The 9,803-nt window shown below is 40.0% G+C and overlaps 1 protein-coding gene across 2 annotated transcripts in view; it reads right to left on the bottom strand.

The window, feature by feature from the left end:
- The window catches only part of LOC133632239 (gastrula zinc finger protein XlCGF57.1-like), a 25,303-nt gene extending 17,444 nt beyond the window's left edge, over nt 1–7,859 (bottom strand). Inside the window, exons 1-2 of one of the 2 annotated variants that reach the window (XM_062024561.1) lie at nt 7,590–7,859; nt 2,829–3,223 (exon numbers count right to left, since the gene is read on the bottom strand). In XM_062024561.1, the coding sequence (XP_061880545.1) occupies nt 2,829–3,223; nt 7,590–7,704 (510 nt within the window). In that variant the 5' untranslated portion in view covers nt 7,705–7,859. Of the gene's footprint in view, nt 1–474; nt 3,224–7,589 lie in introns of those variants that run through there. The other variant, XM_062024560.1, reaches the window with a different exon arrangement.
- Between the last annotated feature and the right edge of the window lie 1,944 nt (nt 7,860–9,803).

Genomic DNA, 9,803 nt, shown 5'->3' with positions numbered 1-9,803 from the left:
GGATTTTGGCTCTGTTCTTCAGGCCAGGTCCCAAAGTGGTGGCGAGCTAAAGGAACAGGCAAGACTGAAACTGTGGAGAAGGGATTTAGACGCTCTCTCAAACTCCACTCACACCGCCCGCCCACACCATAGCCTTTGTGACCCACTATAGTGCACCGTGAACAGTCAACTGCAGAGGGGGTGGGTATGAGTAGGATTTATATGATTAAGGTACGATTGTGTGTTGTTCAGTTTAACAAATTTCCACCATTTGACCTAAAAATCGCTCAAATCATGAATGACCATTCAAGGATTGAACCTGTCAGGTGTAAATATTCCATGTTCACTTTGTATATATTTGCACTTATTGTCTCTTTCTAACTATTGAATACTCAAATTTAAATCTACTGACACTAGTCCACTCAATTGTTGTATGGTTTATTATACAGTACAGGCCAAACGTTTGGACACACCTTCTGATTCAATGCGTTTTCTTTATTTTCATGACTATTTACATTGTAGATTGTCACTGAAGGCATCAAAACTATGAATGAACACATGTGGAGTTATGTACTTAAAAAAAAAAAGGTGAAATAACTGAAAACATGTTTTATATTCTAGTTTCTTCAAAATAACCACCCTTTGCTCTGATTACTGCTTTGCACACTCTTGGCATTCTCTCTATGAGCTTCAAGGGGTAGTCACCTGAAATGGTTTTCACTTCACAGCTGTGCTTGAAGCTCATTGAGAGAATGCCAATATTTATTACCAGGACTTAGCATGACGTTAGTTTATTTGCACCATCGTAGTTGTATTTAGGCATAGCAACCACAAAAGAACACAAACTAATGTGATCTATTGTTCTTTCCTATGTTTAGTTCTGCTATTAAACAATTCTAATATAGTAGAGAGTAATCTCGATTGCACCACAGAACGTTTCTCAAACAAATCAAATGTTCAAACAAACATTTTACAAAGTGATCGCTGCAGACACAAGCGGTCCGATTGTATTCCACAAGATGATAAAAGTGATACTTTTAAGAGCCATTTACTTCGACGCACTTTCGTATTTTTCCTGACTTATTACTATTTATTTTTGGACTTTACGAAAGGTATTTGCTATCCCTCTATATGAACGATTGGTACACCCAAAAAAAGAACAACAATATGACATTTTCTGCTCAATCTCTACACTCACTCTCACTTGTTTTAATGCTACGCTCAAGCTGCTTGACCATCGTGTGAATTAAGCCTCGAAGAAGAAAAACGGATGTGACGTCATTTTGAACCCTCCTATACTTTGACTTGCAGTCTTGTTAGGACAGTACTTTCATTGTGAAGGCCGGACGTGGGCGTGTGTTGTTTGAGTTTGAGTTCTCACTTGACTGTTGTAATGTGTGACGGTGAATTTATGGCTGTCTTCCTTCATGATAAATGCACTTTTTTGGGAAGTTTGCCATCATCCACAATCCTTAAGTGAGAGAAGCACACAGGCCTTTCCATTTTCTGTGCAATCTAAATAGTCAAAAACTGCTAGCGTGTGTACTCGTGTGTCTTACTATATCTGTCTTCTGGGTGAATATATTCCAACAAACTAAGCAACTAAACATTTTTTCTACTGTGTGGTTTCATGTATCAAGTATGTCTTTGTCTGCCAACACAACGACTGAAAGAGTTTTCTCCAGGGTGTTTAATTCTGTGTTGACACTAAAGTGTGTCCATAGAAAAGCTTTTGCTTTAAATTAGGTAACTGTTTTTTTCTCCCGTGTGCGTTCTCATGGGATTAGACATGTGACTGTGTGGATGACATTTACCGCAAACAGAACACCAAAATTTTTTTTCTATCTTTAAAATCTTTTCTACTTACTATGTGTTCTTAGGTGAGCAGACAAATGGCTCCTCCGAGTATAGCGTTTGCCGCAAACTGAACAGCTGAATGGTTTCGCTCCCGTGTGTTTCATTTGGTGTCGAGTCAAACCCTGTTTGTAAGAAAAGCTTTGACTACAAACTGAGCAACTAAATGGTCTTTCTCCAGTGTGCGTTCTCATGTGGTCAGTCAAACTGCCCTTTTGAGAAAAGGTTTTACAACAAACTGAACAATTAAACATTTTTTCTCCGGTGTGTGTTCTCATGTGTTGAGTCAAATTGCCATTAGTAGAAAAGCTTTTACTGCAAACTGAACAATTAAATCGTCTTTCTCCTTTGTGTGTTTTCATGTGGTCAGTCAAATCACCTTTCTCAGAAAAGTTTTTACAACAAACTAAGCAATTGAATATCTTTTCGACTGTGTGTGTTCTCATGTGTTTGGTCAAATTGCACCTATGAGAAAAGCTTTTACAGCAAGCGGAACAATTAAATGGCCTCTCTCCTGTGTGTGTTCTCATGTGTAGAATCAGCTGTCTTCTTCGAGAAAAGCTTTTCCCACAAACTGAACAAAGAAACGTTTTCTCTCCTGTGTGTGTTCTCAAGTGTTGAGTCAAACTGCTGTTGTGCGAAAAGTTTTTACCACAAACAGAGCAATTGAATGGTCTTTCCCCTGTATGCGTTCTCATGTGTACAATCAAAGGATTCTTTAGAGAGAAGCTTTTACCGCAAACTGAACAACTAAATGGTTTTCCTCCTGTGTGCGTATTCATGTGTAGCGTCAAGCTGCTTCTTTGAGAAAAGCTTTTACCGCAAACTGTGCAATTACATGGTTTTTCTCCTGTGTGCGTTCTCATGTGTAGAGTCAAACCGCTATTTTGAGAAAAGCTTTTCCTGCAAACTGAACAATTAAATGGTTTTTCTCCTGTGTGTGTTCTCATGTGTATAGCCAAACGGCTCTTTTTTGTACATCTTGTACCACAAACCTTGCAGCTCAAAGCTTTTTTACACGTCTTCTTTTTCGAGCTGTCGGCGTGTTTGTTGTCAGTGTGAGTCCTCATATCACCTTCACAGTCTGTATCGCTGCTCAATGTTACTTCAACCTCGTCTTCAGCCTCACTATCTGATAGTGGAGCTAAGAGGTTGTCTACTTGTGGTTTCTCTTCATCATCTTCAGTCTTCACAGAGAGAATACTCAGTGGAAACTTGGTAAGATCAGTTTCCTCCTGCCCTACAAGACACTCTCCCTCCTGAGTGATGCATAGTTCCTCCTCTTCCTTTTTAATGTGAGGTGGCTGTGGAGTCTCCTTCTTCAAAGTGGAGCTGAACCCCTGCAGCTGAGGCGGAAGTCCTTCAGGATGACTAATCAGCTGCTGGACGTCTGAGGAACACAAACAGGTTGAATGTGTTACGTTACGATGCGTAATCTTTGTGTTGTCCATAGGTCCGGTCGATCGTATGATCGTGATTAATGATAGTGATACATTTCAGTTGACAAATTAACTAGAGTCTTCAATTAACCTAACATGAATATTTTGGGGTTGGGGTGTTTGTGCCAGATTGAGAGTCATTTTTTTTTTTTTTTTTTCATCATTTGAGTGTCATTCAAAAAGGAAACGAAACAATCTTCCATACTTCATATCACTATTGACAAACCACCACAAAATTCAAATTCATTTATTGATGATTTTAGGGAATAACTATCAGTTGTTTTTACTGTTTGATCATTACAGGGGACTTAAAGGCCTACTGAAACCCACTACTACCGACCACGCAGTCTGATAGTTTATATATCAATGATGAAATCTTAACATTATAACACATGCCAATACGGCCGGGTTAACTTATAAAGTGACATTTTAAATTTGCCGCTAAACTTCCGGTTCGAAACGCCTCTGAGGATGACGCATGCGCGTGACGTAGACCGGCGAACACGGGTATGCCTTCCACATTGAAGCCAATACGAAAAAGCTCTGTTTTCATTTCATAATTCCACAGTATTCTGGACATCTGTGTTCGTGAATCTGTTGCAATCATGTTCATTGCATTATGGAGAAGGAAGCTGAGCAAGCAAAGAAGAAAGTTGTCGGTGCGAAATGGACGTATTTTTCGAACGTAGTCAGCAACAACAGTACACAGCCGACGCTTCTTTGTTTACATTCCCGGAAGATGCAGTCAAGATGGAAGAAGTCGGATAACAGAGACTCTAACCAGGAGGACTTTTGACTTTGATACACAGACGCCTGTAGAGAACTGGGACAACACAGACTCTTACCAGGATTACTTTGATTTGGATGACAAAGACGCAGACGTGCTACTGTGAGTATGCAGCTTTGGCTTCTAAACATTTGATCGCTTGACCGTATGTGCGCAACTTTTTTTTGCGTATGTACGTAACTTTTTAAAAATATATAAGCTTTATGAACCTTGGGTTAGGTGAACGGTCTTTTGGGCTGAGTGATTGTGTGTGTTGATCAGGTGTTTGAATTGTATTGGCGTGTTCTATGGAGCTAGGAGCTAGCAGAGGAGCTAGGAGCTAGCATAACAAACACGCAGGTGTTTTTATGCAGGATTAATTTGTGGCATATTAAATATAAGCCTGGTTGTGTTGTGGCTAATAGAGTATATATATGTCTTGTGTTTATTTACTGTTGTAGTCATTCCCAGCTGAATTTTAGGTCACCCCCGGCTCTCACAGCATCTTCCCTATCTGAATAGCTTCAACTCCCCACTAGTCCTTCACTTGCACTTTACTCATCCACAAATCTTTCATCCTCGCTCAAATTAATGGGGAAATTGTCGCTTTCTCGGTCCGAATCTCTCTCACTTCATGCGGCCATCATTGTAAACAATAGGGAACTTTGCGTATATGTTCAACTGACAACGTCACGCTACTTCCGGTAGGGGCAAGCCTTTTTTTTTATCAGATACCAAAAGTTGCGATCTTTATCGTCGTTGTTCTATACTAAATCCTTTCAGCAAAAATATGGCAATATCGCGAAATGATCAAGTATGACACATAGAATAGATCTGCTATCCCTGTTTGAATAAAAAAAATTCATTTCAGTAGGCCTTTAAATGTGCAAGTGAATGAAGCCAACAACAGACATGCTAAATATTTCAGTTAGTTGTTGGTCTAACTCAGCATGTAAACAAACCAGCCAGATCATTTCTGAGAGTAGTCCTCGTTCTAACGTCAAAGTTTTGTGGAGTTTTGTGTCATTTCTGAGAGTAGTGCTCGTTCTAACGTCAAAGTTCTGTGGAGTTTTGTGTCTTCTTCGACTTGTCTGTAAGACCCAAACTAGCAGTTAGGCCTGCGGTGGTTCCGAGAAGACCCATACATGACAACATACTGACACAGTTTTGGGAAATGATCAGGTTTGAAAACACCCTGTATTGTAATAAAGTTAAAAAGTTATGACGTAATATGACCCTCCCTGGTGTGCCTTCTTATTGGCTCGCCAATGTCTGACCATGTCTGTGACCCAGACCGCTCTGGCTGCAATGCCCTCTGCTGGTTGTTCAGGGGAGTGTGTAACTCCACATTCAAACTAGGTCACGTGTATTTGTGCATCTGGTTTGTGGTAGGAATGTCTCATCGACACAAAAGCAAAAAAGCGACCCACACATGAAAATTCAATACAAATACAAATAGAAAATCAAGCATATTCAAATCTCAAAGATATATTTATAAATACACGTTTATTTATACAAATTCTTGATTTATTTGTATGTCACATTTTTATATTTATACATTTTATTTTTATATATTTTCAAATCTCAAAAATATTTCTTTATACAAATTATTTATTTATTTGTATATCACATTTGGATTTTTATATTTATTAGTATATGCATATGTATTAATATATTTATATATATAAGTTGATGTGAGACCATTCTACTTCTATATTTACACAGTGCTAAAATAAATAAATTCTAACTAAATTAATAAAATATAATCGTAATATATTTATTGCTTAAAAAACTAACAACAACATTTAAAGGCCTACTGAAATGAGATTTTCTTATTTAAACGGGGCTAGCAGATCCATTCTATGTGTCATACTTGATCATTTTGCGATATTGCCATATTTTTGCCGAAGGGCTTTAGTAGAGAACATCGACGATAAAGTTCGCAACTTTTGGTCGCTGATAAAAAAAGCCTTGCCTGTACTGGAAGTAGCGTGACGTCACAGGTTGAAGAGCTCCTCACATCTGCACATTGTTTACAATCATGGACGCCAGCAGCGTGAGCGATTCGGACCGAGAAAGCGACGATTACCCCATTAATTTGAGCGAGGATGAAAGATTTGTGGATGAGGAAAGTCAAAGTGAAGGATTAGAGGGCAGTGGAAGCGATTCAGATAGGGAAGATGCTGTGAGAGGTGGTTGGGACCTGATATTCAGCTGGGAATGACTACAACAGTAAATAAACACAAGACATATATATACTCTATTAGCCACAACACAACCAGGCTTATATTTAATATGCCACAAATTAATCCCGCATAACAAACACCTCCCCCCTCCCGTCCATATAACCCACCAATACAACTCAAACACCCGCACAACACACTCAATCCCACAGCCCAAAGTACTGTTCACCTCCCCAAAGTTCATACAGCACATATATTTCCCCAAAGTTACGTACGTGACATGCACATAGCGGCACGCACGTACGGGCAAGCGATCAAATGTTTGGAAGCCGCAGCTGCGTACTCACGGTAGCGCGTCTGCTATCCAACTCAAAGTCCTCCTGGTAAGAGTCCAGCCGGCCGCTAATACACCGCTTCCCACCTACAGCTTTCTTCTGTCTTCATTGTTCATTAAACAAATTGCAAAAGATTCACCAACACAGATGTCCAGAATACTGTGGAATTTTGCGATGAAAACAGACGACTTAATAGCTGGCCACAATGCTGTCCCAATATGTCCGCACTATCCGTGACGTCAAGCGCAAACGTCATCATACTGAGACGTTTTCAGCAGAATATTTAGCGGGAAATTTAAAATTGCACTTTATAAGTTAACCCGGCCGTATTGGCATGTGTTGCAATGTTAAGATTTCATCATTGATATATAAACTATCAGACTGTGTGGTCGGTAGTGGCTTTCGGTAGGCCTTTAAGCAAGACTGATAATACAGCTTTACCACTTTAGTCATATTTTTTGCGCCGAAGAAACATCTTTATGACCTTAGACTTCTGTTTGTTTCAAATTGTCAATACGAGTGGTGGAGAAGTGTATTACAGCAACTTAGACTTGGAGATGGCGAGAAAGAAACACTAAAGACGTCCGTTTGCACACACCTTCTTTTTCTTTTTAAACCTGCATGAGTGTTATGATCAATTCTTCAACTAAACGGGAAGATATGAACATTCCAGCAGTCGTCATCCCAGTGAGAGCAGACATTGTACAGTGAGTGTTTGTTGGAAAATGTCCACAGTTTGTATTCCTTGTTGAGCACTTAGCATTACTGCTACTTGCTGGCTCTGCTTATCACCCAGCTTCTAAAACTTCCGTAGATTCGGGCTAAAAAATACAAGGTTCTGCATCATAGTTTGTCCCAAAGGAGTCTTCATTTTGACTTTTGCATTCTTTCATCTCCTCTGATGTGAACTCCACTGCCTTCTTCAAGCTAACAATCATGGCGGCTCTTTCTTTACATTCTTCAACAAGGTCGGCTAACTAAGACTTTTAGGGCTTGAAATAGTTTTCAAATGACAAAACTTCAAGTCACTCACCTTCATCTTTCGTCTTTATCTCCGTTGGTGATTTGCTGGAAGTTGGTGGCGCTGATTCTCTTTCATGTTCTCTTTTAGCGGACGTCGCCATCTTAGCATAGCAGTAGTCGTCCATCTTCTATCACGTCTTCAATCTTCACTTCAGACAACACTCCATCGCTCCAAACTCAACTTCCGTTTTGTGGTCTTTATAAAATGCGAATATTTATGAATCTGTAAAACGGTTAGATCGTAAATGCACACTCAGTCCGCCAAAGTCTTTTGAGCTGCTCGAACTGTTTGCGCATGCGCCAAAAGTCAACCACTTCCGTTTTCTAATGCACGATGTTTTGTTTTTTTTTTCTTTTTTTTTTTTAAATAAAGGCATCCCACTGTTAAATTATGTTCTCTATCACACACGGACTACGGAATGTATTATTTATACCAAACTGGTCAGTCATTTATTGTTCAACTTCGGCAGACACGTTCACAACCGTAGACATGTTATAAGGAGACGCAGCATTGGCTGCTGTGACGCGAGAAATTGGGCCGCCATCTTGAAGTGGTGATGAGGAGGCGAGTCGGCAACCCGCGGCTCTAGAGCCGCATCTTTAGCGCCACCCTAGTGGCTCTCTGGAGCTTTTTCAAAAATGTATGAAAAATGGAAAAAGGATATATTTTTTGTTTTAATATGGTTTCTGTAGGAGGACAAACATGACACAAACCTTCCTAATTGTTATAAAGCACACTGCTTATATTAAAGATGCTTCTCATTCGAGTATTTGGCGAGCGCCGTTTTGTCTTTGATTGATTGATTGATTTGATATTGTCCTACTAATTTTGGCGGTCCTTGAACTCACCGTAGTTTGTTTACATGTACAACTTTGTCCGACTTTCTAGGACGTGCTTTATGCCATTTCTTTTTCTGTCTCATTTTGTCCACTAAACTTTTAGCGCTGTGCGTGAATACACAAAGGTGAGTTTTGTTGATGTTATTGACTTGTGTGGAGTGCTAATCAGACATATTTGGTCACTGCATGACTACAAGCTAATCGATGCTAACATGCTATTTAGGCTAGCTGTATGTACATATGGGTGAGGGCGGACCTACGTCACTTCCGCCTACCAATCCCCTAGCAACCGGGAATTTGTTGAAAACAAAGCAGCTCACAGCGAACACAGCATTGACAGAAAAAGCATTTAACGAGCGTTGTGGCTTGGAAGTCGGCGTTAAATCCTTCATTTACGCATTTTTACTTATTCGCATATCGTGTGAAAAAACGAAAATGTATTATTTGCGTCAGACTCGTCTCAGTGAACTTTAAAGCTTCTCAGGCTTAGCTTAGCTTGCTAGTTAGCTTAGCCTGCGCGCTACTAAGAAAGAGACGCGGAAGTTATCAACAACAAGATCAAGTGTTAGTGCATAAAATATTGAGAGATTTGAGGGCTACATGTATTGAATGGCAACATGAAAATTATAGGGTTTATTGGTTTTTAAAATTATAGGGTTTATTGGTTTTTAAAAACCCAACTGTTAAGCGCAAATTTAAACGAAACCGGTTTTCGAAAATAGCTAGTTAGGCTATAGACTATATAGTATATTACTTACTTAACTTAATCCTCTTCTTCCCGGATGGGAAATAAGGCTTCGACGACTCGACGCCATTCATCTCGCTGCTTTGCTCGTCTCTGTGCCTCGCCCCATGTAAGCTTCATCTCTTTCAGCTCCCCTTCAACTGTTCTTCGCCAGGTGTTCTTTGGCCGCCCTGGCTTACGTTTTCCCGGTGGTGTCCATCTTAACGCTGCCTTTGGTATCCTCTCGTTGTCCGGTTTTCGAAAATAGCTAGCTAGGCTATAGACTATATAGTATATACCGCATGTTATTTTTGTACAACAACAACTTCAGCTGTCGAACGTTATAAGGTACAAATTCAACAAGTACAACATTAGCACGGACGGTATAGCCAAGTTGTGGTTAAGAAGGTGGATTTTTGTTCCTTATATTTACCAGAAACGAAGTGATCCGAACACACGACCCGGGACTTTGGGGGACTCCAGTGAGAACCGTCCTCGTTTTCCCAGTGTAAAGCTGCGAGCCATTTGTCTCGTCTCTGTGGGCTTTTATCACGCTTTGGCAGAACAAAATACAACCTTTGTTTTCCCTGTTTCCAGTTGTGGTTAGCACAACCAAAAACAACACCGTTTTTCGGCATTTTGGAGGCAGAATGACGGGTT

Source organism: Entelurus aequoreus, linkage group LG17 (genome assembly GCF_033978785.1).
Source record: "Entelurus aequoreus isolate RoL-2023_Sb linkage group LG17, RoL_Eaeq_v1.1, whole genome shotgun sequence".
Classification (NCBI taxonomy): domain Eukaryota; kingdom Metazoa; phylum Chordata; class Actinopteri; order Syngnathiformes; family Syngnathidae; genus Entelurus; species Entelurus aequoreus.
Note: the sequence above shows the minus strand (reverse complement) of the source record. Positions and strands in the feature narration are given on the sequence as shown.